We start from the raw sequence: 18,982 nt of genomic DNA, 5'->3' as shown, positions 1-18,982 counted from the left end.
CGCTTATATTCCGAGGCCGCTCGGCTCCTCGCCACTGTGGTAATGGCAGTCACCTTAAGCCCAGAGACAAAGGCTTTAAATTGAGTGGGAGCCTGCCCGACACTCCTGATTTACCCAGCATGCCTCTGGTTTTATTCTCCTTGCTCCTCCGAACACTAGCTACTGTTTTTAGAGCTTTTTTTCCTCCTTAATCCTTTTTAAAATCTCTTAAATCCCTTATAGATGCCATTATTTAAATTCTAAGGCGAGACAAGGATGAAGTGTAAATGGTATCTTCAATCTTATTTGACCTACTTCATATCAAAAAGCCCTTTTGACTGAAAAAGCCTTTTGACTGATACTTGTTTGCAGAAGTTTGCATTCTTGTTGGGTCTGACGGCAGCAGAAGACAGACGTGAGCTTGTTGCTGGAGGCCTCCTGATTCCCCCGGCTGGAATCACTGCCTTTATTGGATATAGTGCACGTGGAGCTTTCAGTAGCGTGGAAGCATCGCAACAATCAGCCTGAACTACCTTTACTGACAAAGTGAAAAGATCTTGTGTGCACAACCCTGCACGATTATTATAATGCAAACACAACCATATAAGTATCTTTGCAGTTTAACATCCATACAGTCAGCATTACCTCAGTGGAGGTAGATCTTAATCCCTTATTTATGCAGTTATTTATTTTTATGGTTAGGTAAATGGCACATACAACCTTATCTGACTCTAAGTATTAAAAAAGCCATATTGTCCCAAACTGCTCTTGTTGATAATTGTTTGTTTTTGCTGAACTGCTCTTGAAGTTTTAAAAAGTTTGTATTAACTGTACAGAGCGGCACATGTATGTGTCGCTCTGTCTCTCCTGTCCTTGCATTTACCCGTCATCTCAGCCCCTGCTCAGACTCCCCTTCATCCGCTCGCCAGGCAGCAACACTGCAGGCCCCTCAACCTTACACCTCCCACAGCCGCACCGGATTAGCATATTACAACAACAAAAACGCCTGTGAACAAAGTAGTTAGTGACCTGTGCAACCTCAGCCACTGGAAAGACAACAAACCTTCCCTTTTCTAGCAGTGTCCTCTCGGGGGGGGGGCGAAGCCGGAGAGCGGCGGCAGTTCAGTGAGCCTGCAGCAAAACTTCCACACCGGCAACATCGAGTATGAATCACAAAGATGAGCCTACACACTGCGGCAGAACACAAAACAAACCTGGAGAATGACTCACACCCTTACGTTTCATTTGGAACAATTCGATATTGATTAGATAATACTGATGGTGAGCGCTTTCAGCAGAACGGCCTTGGAAATGTTCTCAGTGGCCCGGTGGTGGTCGAGGGCGACGCCGCGGGCGGGAGGGAAGCGTTGATGTGGGTGTCGACTGTAGCAGGCCACCAAATAATAATGGCTGTTGTGTAACCATCACTGTGTAGACGAGAGGGTTGAGGTGATGTAATGTCTGTCTGAGCTGAAGGGTCATATCAAAGAGCTGCCACTAGGAGGAGAGAGTGGGCCTACACTGGCTGCATGTGAGGACGAGGAGGATAAAAGGCAACACAAAAAACAACTAGTCCACATCTTTATTCATCCCTGAGTTACAATTATGAGAATTTCAGGTTCCTAGTCCCTAAAACAATTGGGGAAAAGTCAACACAAAAAAAAAATTCAGTTCCACAATCAGCTGCTGCAGCAATTTGAGTCTTTAAAAGCTTCTCAGTGAAAATTGCCTTGTTTAACAATTCAACGGAGATTAAATATGAAACTTAAAAGCGAGATTTGCAGTAAAATCAATGGACTTTAATTGATTTTCGGAAAATTGGATTTGTGTCCCCGAGTTATAAACAAACATGAGGTTCTAAATACTTAATATAAAGTGATTATCGAGGCTCTGGCACTTTTATGTTTCCACTTAGGGAATACAGCGTTTTTTTTATGCCACTTCATTTACAGTATCTCACAGTTAGCGCTTCATTTCACGACCTCAGATTTTACAGTCAACTAACAAACTGTCAGGTATCTATGAAATGTCAATCTTCTTTTGTAGGAAATCTCACGAACAGATTCAGATTAAATCAGAGTGACTTCATCAAGACGACAGAGATTCTTCCCAACATGTAAAGAAATGTTTAACTCATTGTAACCTAAAAATTGTTATTGTCACTTTTTTATGTGCCACTTGTTTCACAACTACCTCCGCTAAGAAGGTCACGTTTTCACCCCTGTCCTGTTTGGTGATGGTTAATCGGTTAGTGGTTGGTCGGTCGGTTTGGGATTTTGTGGTTAATTGGTTTGTTAGATGTTCTGTGATTGGTTGGTTGGTGGCTAGTGGGATATTTAGTGGTTGGTTGGATGTTTTGTGGTTCGTTAGTAGTTAGTTAGTGGTTAGTGGTTAGTGGTTAGGGATTAGTGAGCAGGTTAGTGGGATGGTTAGAGATTGGTTGGTGTTTCGTGGCTCGTTAGTGGTTGGTTGGTGGTTAGTGGGTTCGTTGGATGGTTGGTTGGTTTGGGCGTCAGCAGGATTTTTGCAAAAACTACTCAACCAATTTCCATAAAACTTGGTTGAAGGATGGGACATGTGCCAAGAAAGAACTTCAGGAATGTTTCGTTTTTATTTTAACACTATGAGAAGTTTTTTTTTTACATTTCCTCTGATTTCCTAGAGCATAATTCATGGATCTTGATTAAAACAATCAGGCGTTAAGGGACTGATATCTATGAGCGTGTGTTATTTGGCTTGATTGACTATAAGAGGACTGATGGGCAGAGGTGTGAGCTCTACTGAGTGACTGAGGGGTTTTAATTTGGATGCTGGAGCACATTTTGGTGCTATTACGTCTTTTCTTACGTGTTTCTTTATCTGAGCGTTTCTCTGGTTTCCTAAAGTAAAAGGATTTCATCTCCACTCCCACCGCCGACAGATTTATAAATCATTACCAACATTGTGATTTCAGGGTTTTAACCCTCAAATCCTCCACTTTCGTCTGAAGAATTGTGAAAATAAAATAACTAATTAGTTTCATCCTTATCGATATCCAATATCGGAGAAAAAATTGAGAGTTTTCTAGGGAACATCCTTTCAGTTCAGCACATTAAACTTCGCTGCCGTTATCACAGCTAAATGTCACATATGTCAGATAAAAAATTTTTTTGATCCCAATGTATTTTAAACTCATTTTATTCGACATTGATGTTGGAAAACCTCTTCAGAGAAAACAACAGAAGTGGGGTTTTATTGGATAATAAAGTTTTTAAGCTGAATCCTTTGGTTAATAATGTATCTCATCGTTAGTGTAATATATCTTGTACTCTCACGTAAGTCTTAATATTTCAAAACATTAGCAATGGATGCAGGAACTCACCTCCTGTGAGCTTCTCTGCCTCAGTGAGTGACGTGGTTATTTACAAGGCTCAAAGTTGATGTGGCGTCGTTGTGCGGCCGCTGCCCCGGGTGCCAGAGGCCGACAGATGGAAATGTGATCAACTCAACATGAGTGATTTTTCCCTCTTCATCACACACCGAGACTGTTCCCTGCGCCTGCTGATGAATCGGTTCATAGATTTGACGAATACACGCTACCTCAACCTCAGAGGAGAAATAATGGTCAGGAAAATGAGCTGATGTATCGTGTGGAGCTCCTCGCACAGAGCGGGTCTTATACGGGGCTTTAGTGTCTTCAGTGGCTCAAATTTATGTTCAAATAAGACACCGAAATAGATACAATGTGGATTATAGGACAGAACATAGTAAAGGATTTTCAGATTTTCAGTTTTTTAATTAAAGCACTTAGCTTCACCCAGATTTCCCCCGGGTATCATTAATTTGGCCCCGTCTGATTAGTTTGTTATTGCACCTTTAAATGTGAGAGTGTAACATTACTGCTGCATGAAAACCTGTTTGTGTTTTCTTTCATACACTGACCTCAGGGCCCAGGAAACTCAATTACAAACCCACCTGACCTGCATGTCAGGGAATGTCCAAACGTTGGAAAACTCTGCAGAGGGTTTTTGTAAAAGTTGGTTTTGCATTAAGAGCCAGTGCCTCTGGATTCATTTAGAGAAATGTTGATCAATGACCAGGATTGAGGAAACCTCTTTTAAATATATATTGTCATTTTTGTTTCAATTGTAAATGTGTTGTCATTTGATTTAAGTTAAATATTCCCATACATATACAACATGCATAACCAGAATAACATTCAGTGCAGTGCATTCCTCCGCCAAAGCCCAACAGCCTCTTTGTGAAACCACATGTAAATTCACTAGATCCGGATTGTATTGGGATCTGCACCGAAATTGCACACACTCATAATTACCAGTCCGATTTTCATCAAGATCCATGAATTATTCTGTGAGAAATCAGTTGTTTGAGTTTGAGACATGTTATCAGGAATTCTTTTTTTTTTTTTACAGAATAGTTTGCCCATTTTCATTTCACTTGTAAATGAACTGTATCTTAATTAAGGTTCAAAACCCCTATACATGTACGACATATATATGTATACTGTATATTCTGTGCAAAGGTTAAAAGTACAGGTTGTAATAATACTGAGAAAGGATGAATTCTGTTAAAAAGAAGGAACATTTGCTTTTATTTTCTGCATTTATTTTAATTATTTTTCCGGCTCCCATGACTTTAATTTAATTTTCAACTGACAGCCCACAGCCTCTGAAACCCACAATGAAAGTGCAGCAATTTAAATCCATCACCCTGAAAAACCACTTTTCTGAATGTGTGTGTGTGTTTTGTTTTTTTTAACTCAGCCAGCAGCATTAGGATAGGACCTGCTCCATTACTGATGTCACCATATTTTATAATAGTGTTGTTACAGTAGCAGCCACTTCCTATAGCGGCTCACAATGCATCCTGGAGGGGGACCTGGTGATATATCTTCCTGCTGGGCCTTTAGTCTGAATTACAGCAGGAAAAACAAAAGGTTAATCACATTGGGAGACTCCGCTCTGCCTCTGACCACCCAGCTTCTCTCTGTGGCTCCCTCAGTATTTCAATCCAAGCTGCTTTATTGGCATGAATGTTGGATGCACAGAGGGGGGAAGCACCTTCCAAAGCACCTCGAGAAACAAAACACGTCTCTCCGGCCCCTTTCTGTCTTCTTCTTTTTACATTTCTCGCTTTCCCAGTTTCTGTCACCCTCAATTTACGTCTATGAGGACAATGTGCGTCGCAATCACCATACGTCGAATCAAAATGTAAATGTATCATAAGCCGGGCCGCTGGAAATGCATTTGCTCGTCGGAGAATCACGTAGCAGAGCCGTCGTCTTGTCAATGACTAGAATCCTCTCATCCCCAACCCCCTTCTCTTCATTTCCCAGCGTGCTTAAACGCCGGCGGGTGCATTACATTGAGATTCAAGAGGTTATCTCACTGTGGTGATGGGGATTGCAAAAGCCTAAAGGATCGCCACAGGTTAAAGCTTCGTTTTTTTTGTTTTTTTTTCCAGCTCCTTGTATGGCTGCGCTTTAATGAGCACAACTCCTCTTCTCCCCCGGTTCTGAAAAATAACACCTCGCTGCCTCGGAGAGCAGATTCTGAGGAAGCTTCTGACTGTGCTTGTGTGTTTTTTTGTGTTTTACAGGGTGGTGGGCCCCGCTGTGACCTTCAGAGTGAGCCCGAACGCTCAGAACGTCAGCACCGCAGATGTGGCCAACGTGGCTGGTAGGTTCTCCTCGGCTGAGTAATGTTGTCTTTATACTGACAGTGAAAAAGACAGGCCATTAACATCGGCTTGCTGCTGCACCTGAGGCCCCAGATGAAAATCTTTCAAAACTTGAAAGATTTTTTCTTTCTCCGTCTCCAGCTGAGAATTCAGCCACATTTTTGCTGGAACTTTGTGACAAACTTATCTATTCCTTGGGGTTTGGTTTGGTTTAGTTTGGTTAACTGTTTGGTATTGGTCCCTTTTCTTAACGGCTGTGTTTGGTTCCATCACTAAAAGTTTTCAACAAAAAAAAAAAAAAAAACAGACGGCAAAGAAAGAGACACCAGAAATGTGTTGTGACAGTTTATTGATTTATAAGCAAATATGAAAAGTCTTTAACCTTCAGTCCAGTATCACGTATCCGTTGGTGTTGTACCTAAAATAATTCCGTTCGCACAATTTCCAGGAATTAACAGCTTTTGTAAAAAACTGGGTAGCTAACGGACCAAAACACCAATTCATCAAACCGAAAGTGGAAAGTCAGTTTCTTCATTCAACCCTTCTCTGCTTTATGTCTTTTACCTTCTTCGCTCATATCCTGCTTGTTTACACTTCATTTTGTTCTTGCTCCGCTGCAAACCTTTAAACCAGGAAATGCATAATTCCAAATCCTGCCTGCGTCTGTGGTCCGTTTAACATATCCATTAAGTCTGTCAGTAAGACTCAGTCAGACTGACAATCTGCAGCACCAGGAGAAATCCTGCCTGCATCTGTGGCCCGTTAAAACGTCCATAAGGTTTTTACCATGTTCAGCAGGCAGGCAGGATTCAACATAAACTTGGTTTAAGTTACATTCACTGATTGGAGAAGAGATAAGAGAGGAATAATTACGCTCGACCACTGCGGCAGAACTTTCAAGATGATTCTGTTTCAATGGTAGATCGCACTTGGTCTTTGTAAGTAATTAACCCAGATTGAGCAACATTCATCACAAGCATCTTGTTTAACTTCAATTTGTTTGGTTTAATCTCATTTCATTGTTTTCCTCCCAGAGAAACATATCCAATAAAAGAACTGTGCAGTTCTAATCATGGTAAAATGAAAACACCACATGGAAGCAACACTTCAGTATCAATAGAGAAAGCTTGGCAACAAAGGAGGTATAGTATCTCTACATGCAGGGGCAGGATAACAGCAACGATCTCACAATGGTGGTGCAACGAAAAAGATTGTGAAAGATTTAATATGATGCTTTAATATTGAGGTTTCAGAAACTTGAGCTGCTGTTCAGGGCTGCAGGGGCATGTAAACACACTATCGGTGTTTCTCATCACGATGTGTGCTGGTGCATTATCGCCTCTTCTGCAAAACAACCACGTTAAGATAAATGTAACATGGAGGATAAACGCTCTGTCGCTCTCCACTAACACGCTCGCTGATCATAAGTTAGATCCACTAATGACGTGCATGTTAACCTGCTCATTGTCAGATGGTCTGAGATTTTGTCCGCCATCTTTTTTTTTTTTTGAAACTTCATCTGGAGCAAGTGAAAACGGTGAAAAGTGAAAATGTCTCAGTCCTGCCTGTCCACTGTAAACAAAGATGGACGACATGACAGCTCCTCAAAACTGAAGCCGAATCATCTTGATCGCCCTCTAATGGCTGACTGCAGTATAGCTCATAAACCCTGCCTCCTCCATGTTAGTTCATGTTTCTGTTACTTAGTTATTTGATGAGATCAAAACAGGCTGAGACTGACTCTTGATTGGTCGAGAGCTTGTGTCGGTGGGACGTCGATTCCGTGTCTCTATCCCCGATCGCTACCGCACAGACTGCAAAATGGCGGCAACTGTATTCGGAATATTTTCTTAATTTATGTACAAGGGGAGGAAGTGGAGACGTATCATAGGTCTTTGTACGCAGTCTATGGTCTAAGATGTAATGAGTGTGTGTGTGTGTGTGTGTGTGTGTGTGTGTGTGTGCGTGTGTGCGTGTGTGCGTGTGTGTGTGTGTGTGCTACAGTGTGACTCATGGTAATGAGGCGAGGGTGTTGATGAAGTGGGAAATAAAGAGACGAGGAATGTTTGCCATTAGCCAAGCTGTCAGCGTCAGTCCAGTGAGAGAGAAGTTCTCCTGATATTCCCTGGACACACACACACAGACACAGACACACACACACACACACACACACACACACACACACACACACACACACACACACAGAAAACAGCCGCATCACCTGCACTGGGAAATTGGCCCTGTCAAAATAACTTACATGAGTAGCTCACTGTCATTTTTCTCCAAACATCTTATCCCTGCTTGATAATTGCAACTCCTGAATACACACACACACACACACACACACACATACACACACACACACACACACACACACGCACACACACACACACGCACACACACAATGTGCTGATTATGCAACTGCTCCTCTCCTGTTTTTAAGTGCTATTGGTGGCGTTCTCATTTCCCGCCCGTCGCTCCCGCTGGCTCCGGCTCCGCGGGGTCACGGATGAGCCTCGATTGTTATTAATGCAAACATTTGACAGAACGTGCTCGAAATGAAATATGGCGTCCCCTCAGCTAAAGTGCAATGGTGTGGGCGGGCCATCTTTAAAGTGTCGTTTGTCATATTCAACTAGAATATCAATCCATCCCAAAGCGTACATTATCCCCCCTGGCTGTGGTTTATAGTGCTTTTCTGAAACATTAAGCTTTACACAGCCATTGTAATGACGTCTTTTTATCATCATTTATTGCCGCTCAGCAGCGATTGGACGTCCATCTCTTCTGTCACAAACTGGTGTGTTTGGGTGGAATGCTTCTGGCAGCGGCTTAAAAAATAATTCACTTTTATTTGATTTAATCTGCGTGAAAAGATCAGTAAGACATCCGAGTGCCAGAGAAACAAAGACTTATCCTGCGGAGAAGAATTCAGACGCTTCCTGTCGTCATTCTGTCATCTGTGGTGCCGTTGAACTGTGTTGCTGTGGAGTTACACAACTTTACAATGTACCGGAAATCAGTAGAGAGAAAATTGAAATGGACAAAACGAAGTTGTAAAAGTACTGGATGGAAATTTTGAGAATTGGAAAATGAAGCTCTGTTAATAATGAGCAATTCATATTTGTCATTATTGTGTCTTTCAGATGTTCGTAATGTTTGGTAGCTACACTTCATCTGACTCAGCGATTCGGCCGCTGCGTTTTTTCATCTGCCCCCTGATCTGGATTCACAACAGGTTCCTCCTCAGATCATGCCCCACACACATTTCACAGAAATCGGATCAGCAGCTTTTGCGTAATCCTGCTAAATATCAGAGAAACGCTGATGAAAAACATCACCTGCTTGGCGGATGTAATTATTGCAGTTGTTATCTGCACCAATAGATCCGATTTTCCAAATTAATAAGACTACAGTTATCAAATAAATAGTAGTATTTGCTTGTAGTAGTACAAGCACATATTTAAATATTTTTTATTTATTTAATAGAAAACCTGAGACCAGACTGCCGCCTCACAGGAGTCCGGTTTAAATCTCTTCTTGCACTGGATCGATTGTGACCCCCGGCCTCCCGGTGCCAAAAGGTCCAATTAATGCAGCCAGGCCGGCCAGACCTGGTGCTGCATTTTAAGAAGCCACGTTGCCACTTCTGTCACGTGCGTGCGCCCATTGTGAGGGACTCCGGGCCCATCGGGGGCCATTGTCAAGCGTGGGGGTGGATGTCAAGACGGTGGGCAGCGAGGTGGTGACCCTCTTTGTCCGGCCGAGGGTGGGCGGGGGACCCAGAGGCTACTTCCAGCGGTGCGTCACGGCCGTGAGAACGAGACCCCTTGAATAGGCCGCGGGTCAGGGTCAGGCGAGCGGGCGGGTCAATTAGCACTTAAAGCAGGAGGAGAGCAGCTGAGATAGCTTCACCCCTGCGCCGTCTGTTCATCTGATGTCTTCTCATTTAATCCCGCCACCACTTGTTTTTGCGTACATGCTAATCAAACCTCTCAGCGTGAGCACGGCCGCTCACACACGCCTGAGAGCCGCCCTCTCTGGAGAATGGACGGCGAGGACAGTCGCTGCTCTCACTCTTTCCTCCCGAGTTAAACCAACCCGTCATTGTTCTCAGCAGACAATAGCCAGTTGCTCAGTGAGTTGATGTCACTGCGTGTTGACGTGTAAATAATTTCCTCACAGAGAGGTCGCTATCAGTTTATTACGTTTAAAAAGACATTGTCCGCTCGGAGAGATGGAGCCAGGAACGCTTACACGCTAATCAACGGAATAGCCTCTTGGAAAAAGTTCCTATCGTTTGAATCCAGTTCAAATATCAATCAAAGATTTTTGGAATTTAGTTTTGGTAGTGAAGTTGTTTTTCACTCACCAACAGACAAAGATCCTTGGATCACGAAGTGGACGTTCAGAGAGATGTTCAGTGGCTGCGTTTGCGATGTCGGAACATTTTCTGACACCTGATCCGTGCACGGAGGGTTTAAGTTACTTCAGGCGTCGGTTGCGTCCGGGCCTTTCCTCTCCCTCCCCTCGTCGTTTTCATCTCCTCGTTTTCTTCCGTCCGAGTGGATTAGCATAGATCTCGCACGCTGACAGGACTGACCTTCACTGCAGCTAAACACTTGTCAAAATGCCAAATGGAATTACTGAGCTCTTTAGGTCAAAGTAATGTGTTTCATCTACCTCACTTTGCCCGGTTATTGATGTGCAGGCCCCTCGGACCCCAGACTGCGGTCGAGTCCCCGCTCTCCCCTCTCGCTGCTCCTTGCACGTGCTATGTGCAGCTATGCCCAAGCAATGTGGTCAAATTGTTGCATAGTGTCGTGCACGTGCAGGTTGTGCGTTGCTGCACTGCTACATGTCAGATCCTGTGATTATGAACAATTTAGAGCTGCAGAGTGTTTCCCTCACACTGTCTTTAACATCATCGTCATCAGGCCTGGAAAGTTTCACCTCCGTTGTGCTGCCTTGACATCAGCTCTCTCTCCAGGGAGCCCTTCCACTTATCTTGTAATTACATTGACAGCTGACTATAAAAAACACATAACTGCATTTTTTATCTGGTCGTTGACTCTCCAGCCAGATGATCATTTCTCATTGCTCAGATATGAATCGTTTCTTCCAGTAGAAATGTGTTACGGCCACATTTGACAACCTGTCCGCACGCGTTGTCATTAGTAACACCGCTGACTGATTTTGTGTCGTGGCCGTCACTGCGTGGAACTCCGTTTAATTGTTCCCGTTGATTGTCGGAGTGATTGCATTGGAAACCGCTCTGACGTCGAGATCCATCCAGCGATCTCCCTGTGCCCTTCAGGAGCAGGCGAATCCATTCGAGTTAACTTCATTTCAGTTCACCTGCTAATCGGTTTTCATCGCACGCCGAAGGCTAATCGATTGGAGAAGTTTCTCTCACCTGCCGCTGAAGAGACGAATCAAAAGAGTGAGAGAGTGAGAGGGATTGGGGGGGTGTGCTGGTGTTTAGTGATGCAATTTGCTGTGACACCATGCAGCATTTTTATCTCTTCACCTGTCGTCATAGCAGAGCCGGAGGCGTTCGATGAATTGCACGATGCCCCCCCGAGTCACCTGTGCTTATTTAGGTCTGACTTCACAGAGAGCGAGGAGCTGAACGCTGTCCTCTGGAGCTTTGCGAGCATCTGTGAGTCCAAAGCAGAGGATGGGAGAGACACAGGTGTTGTGCTGAGCTCGAGTTTGCACAGCGGTGCAACGTGATCCCTGAGCCAAGCACTCAGCCAAGCAGCCAAGCAGCCGGCCTGATTTCCCCGGCGCTGGCACTGGACGGTTGGCACCGCCTGCGCCGCTCTCGCACTCCTGCAGCTGGCAGCATCTCTGTGCGTTGGCCTCTACTCCCCACATTCGCTGCGGGGTTGGCAGACCTCTCCCAGATGGCCACCTTGTAGCAGAGCTGGCTTCGTGCTTGCATCACTTTTGCATCATCCCGCCGCCACAGAGCCTCGGCGGAGGGCGGGGACTTCCGTGGGTTGTGCTGCGGCATTTCTGCACACGAGTTGTGGCATCGCTGAACTCTGCTGCAGCTCTCTCACTCTCTAACAGTGATTTGTCACTCGTGGTGTTAGTGTAGCTGCTGTTCAGGAGACCAGTTGCCGCTCTGAGACACACACACACACACACACACACACACACACACACACACACACACACACACACACACACACACACACACACACACACACAGACAGATTTTTTAATTTAAATGGATCAGATCCATAATAACCCTATCTTTTACATTCAAAATGACGGGACAGTGTCAAGGTGCCTCTTGGCTTCATATTTTATTTATAATCTCATTTAAATCTCACGGCATTACCTGTAATTTATATCCAGCGAACTCTGTAATCCCAGCTGAACGGAGGAACGGACCCAGACCTCCCAAAATCCTGTTAGTACTAAGGTTGAATAATTTAATATACATTTTTTAAAGTGGAATAGACGGGAGTGAAATTATCTCCTAGAATTTTCTTAATATCCTCGGATTTAATGACCATGTCTGTCTGATGACTGCTCCTAATTATCACGTTTTCATCCAACTGTTATTAAGCTTCCTGACATATGGTACCTGTGATATCATGAAATTACAGTTACTGAAATATTAAAAGACATGGAAGCACTATGGAGGTTATTTAGAGAGGTGTTCTTTTTTTCCCGATGTTAAGATGCTATGATGGCTTCCTCTTTTTGATTTCTCTTCTTTTTACCAACCTACATATTTACCATGACTTCAATAAAACAGTTGTTCAGATATGAAAATTGGGTTCGGACATTTTCTGAAGTTTGCCTGGAAGCAGATGGACACCGACCTCGGCCCTTACGTCCAAAAGCTGTTGAATGTCGTCGTCTTTCCAAGTCAACGTCAACACGCCCACTCGTTCACTCGGACATTTTCTCGGAGCATTTGCGTTCTCCGGAAAAGTTCAGGTCGAAGCCCGGACTTCAGCGTCGGTGTGAAAGCAGCTCACTGCTCGACAACACATTCTCCTTGTCTGCAACAGTAAACTCTTTCCTCTTGGCAGGAGGCGAGTTGTTTTCTCTGCTCTTTGACCGCAGCTCAGACTTTCAGAGCGGTCGTGTCCTCTGCTGCAGTTATTACAGAAAAACTCGCCGCCGCCTGTTGCCCGCTCGCCCTCTCTCAGCGGCCCGCGGAGGCCGCCTGGACCTCGGCGACTCATTTTTAGCCATCTTCAAGGTGCCTGATGAGATGTAGAGGCAGACAGCTGGATTGATTGGCCCCTCTTGAGCGCACAGGCCTTGATTACAACTGCACTCAAGTGCCCCCCCAACCTCCCTCTCGGTCTGCCTCTCTCCTCTCAGCCTCCTCACCGCTCCCTTTTCTCATGATTTCTTTCTCCCTGCAAAGCGAGGGTGGATAAGGGGAGAGAATAGAAAGCAGCAGAATGCATAACGAAGATTTGGCTCGGCGCGGCTCTGCTTGCATTGGGAAGTAGAGCAAGGCGAGGACGGAGCCGCCGGTTTGAGATGAATCTGGAGACTTGCTTTGATGTGAGAGAATCGGATCAATATTTTAAGAGCTGAGCTGAGCTGATAGTTTACAAAATCTGTCACAGCCTGATTTTTGGTTGGATTTTGAGCGTGCATGGTCCCGTCTGTCCCATAAACTCAAAATATCTTGCTTGTGTAAACACCCTGCTGCCGTATTGTTGCTACAGAAAGAGAGTTAAACAGATTATTCAGGATCTGCATGTTCTCCCGTGGATTGTCTCTGGTGGGTGGAGGCATTTTTGGCAGTAATCTAATCCTTTACTCAAATTAGAATCACAAGACGTTTAAAGGGTCAGTTCACCTGCATGTTGATCTTATTCATTTACCTTCAGTTGTGTCCCACCAGGAGAGATGTCCAGAGGCTCTGCACAGACATGACACTCGAAGGTTTTAGTTTATTTGCACACGCAAAATGATGCACCAAGTAATTAGAATATGTGCCACTTTCAAGTTGAACCCCCAGGGGGCGCTCACAAACGCCATGTCTGCCTAAAACAGGAATGTGTTCTTGTGTCTGACTGTTGTTGTCTATACATTAGACTGTATATAAATATGGACGTTGACCAGGAACTGAAACTGAAATATTATAAAACGAGAGAGAGCGAAAATTGACCAAAAACCAGAACAACTTTAAAGGATTAAAATCTGCAGTGACCTCTGTAGATATTTAAATCTCTGCATGTCCTCAGATAACATTTGTCCTCTTATGAGTTATCAACATAAGATAAACAGTGAATCTGATTCTGTAGATTTCTGTGTTTTTAGATCAGAGATCGAAAATATTCTTATCTGAGTGGAACAATAATTCATGGACACTTGGAGCTCAGGTTTAGTTTCTGTCCTGTGACTCTTCGTCGCCCCCTGGTTGAAATGTCCCTCACCGTTGCTGTCAGCGTCTGTCCGTGTTTCATGTCGAGGAGAAGTAAGAGACAAAGGCAGTCGAGAGCTTCAAAGCTGTGGGTGACATTTAGCGCTCAGTATCTTCAAAGACCAGGCCCTCTTTTGTAGTTCCTCTTTTTGTGTATAATTAATATAACCCTTCCTGCGGATTTGTCTCTTCTTTCTTCTTTCTCTCTACCTCCCGTTTGGAGCTGGATTAGAACAGCAGATTAAGGAAGTGCACCTTCATTTTTCAATTTGCATTCCGGAGACTTCAAAACCGCAACTTCTGGCTGCGTGTGCCGCTCTGGAGACTTTAGAGGGGGTTGGGTTGTGTAGTGGCTTTGGTCATTTGATGAGAAGATTGGTCTGTAACTGGAGTGTTTCAGAGTTAATGTGAGTAGAAGCTGCAGAAAATGTCCATTCAGAGCACACGACAATAAAAACAGTTTGAAAACAAAGACGACATGCACAGTCCCTGACTCACACACACAACACAGATGACAACGAAGGCTCCAACAAGCACAACATCGCTATGGATCAAGTGATATTGAATGGGAATGTTTTTGATGATGCTAAATTTAGCTGCTAACTTGTAATTGGACCTAGCGGTGCTAACGGAATGTAGAGAAACCGGCGAATTGACGCCATTGTTGTTGTGGGCACGTGTGAAGTAAGCTGTGATGTCATCGTTGTACACACGGATACACGGATACCGGAAGTTTTTGAAAATCCTTCGTCAGAGGCAGTGGGAAAAGTCCATTCTGCTAAATATCTGCATCAGTGTGGACGGGGCTTCAGTTAATATTCTCATCCTGACTCAAGATAAACTCTGGATAAATGGATCAACCAAATGTCCGTAGTGTAAAGTGTCCTCCTGTCCTCTTCATGGTGAACTATGAGTATTGATCAAACATCCATCTGGCCTAGACGCTCCTGCTCGACCTCAGAGCTGCAGGATGAACCAGGGTGTACATTACTGTTGGATGAGTTTTGTATCGACTTGACGTAAAAGGAGAAGCGCATCAAGAGCATCTGTCCTACAAGCGAGCGCGACCGCAGGCTGGACATCGTGTTGCAGTGATCCTCCAATCCACTACAGAACATTCATTTATCATCTGGTAGGAATGAGTGACATCATATAGTGTGGTAATGCAACGCCTTGATGATGTCATTATGAAATGGCTGTATTACACCACAAGAAATTACCAGTGCCTGTAATTAGGGGATTTACAGTGTGCATGTGTATTATTGTGTTTGTAATTTACATATTGATACGTATTTTCTCAGAAAATAGATCAAATTGGGCCCGACAAATATGGAAGTATTTTAAAAACAAGACTAAAATCAACAGAAAAAATCCACTCACAAAAAAAAGGAAAGATTGACTCAGATACTGCTCTTTGCTCTAAATGATTATATATTATTATTATACATTAATACCAGTGGATGTTGTCGTTGTGAAGTAACTGAATGTGTTGCATCATCTTACATGTTAAGAACCGATTCTTATTTGAAATGTATATTTACAAAGCTGCTATTGTCAGAAAACTCCCGCTCTGCTGAACCTGACGGACGGATTAACATCTCCTGAATCACATTTTCTGACGTGCAGCCTCCTGCAGGAAAAGTCAACAATGTAATGGAGTGGCAAAGGTGAGGGTGCTAACTTGCCTGGAGACTGGTGGGTGGGTGGGTGGGTGGGGTGCTGGATGTTGGGAGTGTTGCTATCCAAACACTTTGTCTAATTCTACTTGTCAACACACAGGTGAGAAAATCACTGCCAGGGTAATAAGATTGAGGAAAGTGTTGCATTAGCGCCTTGAAGTGTAAATAGCTTCTTATATTGCCTATTAGACCCAGATAACCTGGCAAGGTGGAGGGTGATGGTGTGTGTGTGTGTGTGTGTGTGTGTGTGTGTGTGTGTGTGTGTGTGTGTGTGTGTGTGTGTGTGTGTGTGTGTGGGGGGGGGGGAAGCATATTAGCTGTGTCAAAACAGTCAGAAAAATCACCAACTCCACAGAATATAATTAGGAATCTTTTTTCAATCCCTCTTTCTGTTTGTGTTTTAATCTGCCCCTGATGAAAGATGGCTTATTTGTATCTTCAGCTGCACACTGTGCAATATCCTGTCGCCCGGCTGCCTGCAGAACGAAATATCTGCCATCCCCCTCCCCTCCTCCTCCTCCTCCCCTCCTCCCCTCCTCCCCTCCTCCCCTCCTCCTCCCCTCCTCCTCCCCTCCGCCCCTCCGCTCTCCTCTCTTCCTCTCTGGGTTTTGCATTATAAAGAGATTTCATCTCATCCACCTTTAGCCAACTTTTGCCTTTGATATTATTTATTAGCGCCGGTATTGAACAGTTCATGCAGCTAGCACCTTGAATGGGGCCCCTTGTCGTCGTCCCCCCCCCCCCCCACCCCACCCCACCCCAATCAATACTGTTCCACATTACATATACATCAGCTCGGTGCAATATCGCTCGCTCTCAACCTGCGGCCTAATTAAAAAGATAAGCGGCTTCGTTTGAAGCCTGCTTTAATAGGCCGCTGCCTTGTTTCTAGAGCTGAATATTGAATAGAATCATGACTTTGGTGCAGATTCAGTTCATTTTGAAGAGATTACTCCGACACGATGAAGGGCTTGAATCTCTGGATGCTGTCAGGCCACATGGAGCCGCTCTCTGTGGTTCATTGTGCTTCACTGTGTGTTACCTGCAAAATCAGGACATGACCTACTCAAAGACTCCTGTTAGATCTCAAGGAGTTTTACTTACATGTCTGTTTGGAATGGGGCCTGTGGTGCAGACCTGCAGACTGAACCAGAACCTGAACTGCGATTGATGACGTCACTTACAATAGACTTTGGCTACGATTTTGTCGGCAATGTCCAAAACCAGACGTTCTAGTCTTCAACCAAACCTCTAAAACGATGAAGCCTCTGGCAGAAAGGGGACACGGGACCTCTCTGAGGTTTCTGTTTGCAGTCTGCTGCACAAAGAAGACCCGGGACTTTAAGTTGGTTCTATCGTTGTTGCTGTGGACTGATATAATCTCAGGGGGCCCCCTCTGAGCTCGGAGCCCCAGGCAGGTGTCTGCCTCTCTGACCCTGTTGCGACGCCCCTGTTGATAACAAACTATTTTCAAAGTCACAATCCATTAAAACCACAACAGACAGAAGGATGGAAGGTGGATGTGTAGGAGGGTGAGTCAGTCTGACAGCCACTTAAATCCCTTCCTTCTGATAAAAGCTTGAACTGTGATGGAAACATTAGCCTTGTACAGTGTATTTTAAATGTTCATATTGTGAGTCAGACTAACTGTGATCCAGCTTCTGCCTGCACTGGCCTTCATGTGGCCTCCACAGAGGAAGAAGGAGAGAAGGTGAACTGATCAATTAGTAAAACTGATCATGGAAATTGATTTTGTCTGAAAAGAGAAATTATGCTTCCTAGACCTTGATGAAAATGTTTTTCGGCTAAAGCTGGATGTCAATCAGCAGATACCGTGGGGTCATATGCTTTGTTTTATTCTTGGTGGGTTTTAAACTAGCAACCTCAAAGGTCTGACTCTAAATCTGACTGCAGTCCAACAGCGGACTGATTAAAAATGCAGAAGAAGAAACAGTTCTCGTTCTCCAGGAGAAAAACAAAAGCAGCATCTGCATCAGCTGGAGGAAGTAGGCGGTGAAGGAGAGTGTGTGTGTGTGTGCGCGTGCGTGTGTGTCTGTGTGTGTGTGTGTGTGTGTGTGTGTGCGTGCGTGCGTGCGTGCGTGCGTGTGTGTGTGTGTGTGTGTGTGTGTGTGTGTGAGTGTGTGTGTGTGTGTGTGTGTGTGTGTGTGTTTCAGATACTTGGATCAGCTACCGAAGCCACATTCCTCCAGACGCTTTGCCAGGCATCACATCCCTGACTACCAGCTGCTGAGAAAGAGAGAGCTGCGTTACACACACACACACGCACGCACACACACACACACACACACACACACACACACACACACACACACACACACACACACACACACACACCTTGTATATCTATCCTCACCTAAACCTAGTTCTAATCCTAAAACCGAGTCTTAACCCTCAAACTGCTCATTGAAAGTGGGTCAGAAAGTGAGGGCCGGCCATAATGTCCTCCCTCAAAATAGTCTTCACAAGGATATCTGAACAAGTACACACACACACACACACACACACACACACACACACACACACACACACACACACACACACACACACACACACACACACACACACACACACACACACACAAACACACACACACACCACTGCTGGCTGGCACGAGCCCAAGTCCTGCATAATGACTCTGCCAAGGCAGATATGTTCACCAGTTAACTGGCTGCTGCCGTCACCACCCGCCTCCAGCTGCAGCACACACACTAATGCATAACGGAGTGAGCTTGAATCCAACATGTTTAAGAGCAAAAGAAAACAAGTGCAAACCTCCATCAGTGCTGAGCTGTATTGACAAGTTTGCAAAGATGTAACCTTTCGTTGTTTGGTGTTTTTATACAAACGGGTTATTTCATTTTTGCGGCAGGAAATCAAACGTCAGACAGAAATAACAAAAAGACCCGTTGTGGTCTGGAAACCAAATCCTCTGCCCTGAACTCAGCTTCCCTTCGAGGACGCATATCACCCCCGACGACAAACCTCTGCCAATCAATTGCTTCAGCGTTTGGTAAGGGGGGGGAAGTTTAAGGCCAACACATGTTACAGAAAAGCAGTGAGAAGCTCCTTTGTGAATTTGTCCATGCTTGAAAAGGAGTTTCGACAAGATGACATGAGGAATGGAACTGACAGCTGGGCTTGTTTCATTCAGCTGTTGGTCCAGAGGTGTGAAGAACCACCATGAACCACCTCCTCACACTTCAGTTTCCTCTAC

At 44.6% G+C, this 18,982-nt stretch overlaps 1 protein-coding gene across 2 annotated transcripts in view; it reads left to right on the top strand.

The window, feature by feature from the left end:
• The window catches only part of LOC117778522 (receptor-type tyrosine-protein phosphatase N2-like), a 122,994-nt gene that overhangs the window by 34,078 nt on the left and 69,934 nt on the right, over positions 1-18,982 (top strand). For both annotated transcript variants that reach the window (XR_004616802.1, XM_034614188.1), the window contains exon 11: positions 5,578-5,657. Coding sequence is in view for 1 of the 2 variants with exons in the window: in XM_034614188.1 (XP_034470079.1) it covers positions 5,578-5,657 (80 nt within the window). In the remaining variant the exon portion in view is untranslated. The remainder of the gene's footprint in view (positions 1-5,577; positions 5,658-18,982) is intronic.

This window comes from Hippoglossus hippoglossus, chromosome 17, assembly GCF_009819705.1.
Source record: "Hippoglossus hippoglossus isolate fHipHip1 chromosome 17, fHipHip1.pri, whole genome shotgun sequence".
Classification (NCBI taxonomy): Eukaryota; Metazoa; Chordata; class Actinopteri; order Pleuronectiformes; family Pleuronectidae; genus Hippoglossus; species Hippoglossus hippoglossus.
Note: the sequence above shows the minus strand (reverse complement) of the source record. Positions and strands in the feature narration are given on the sequence as shown.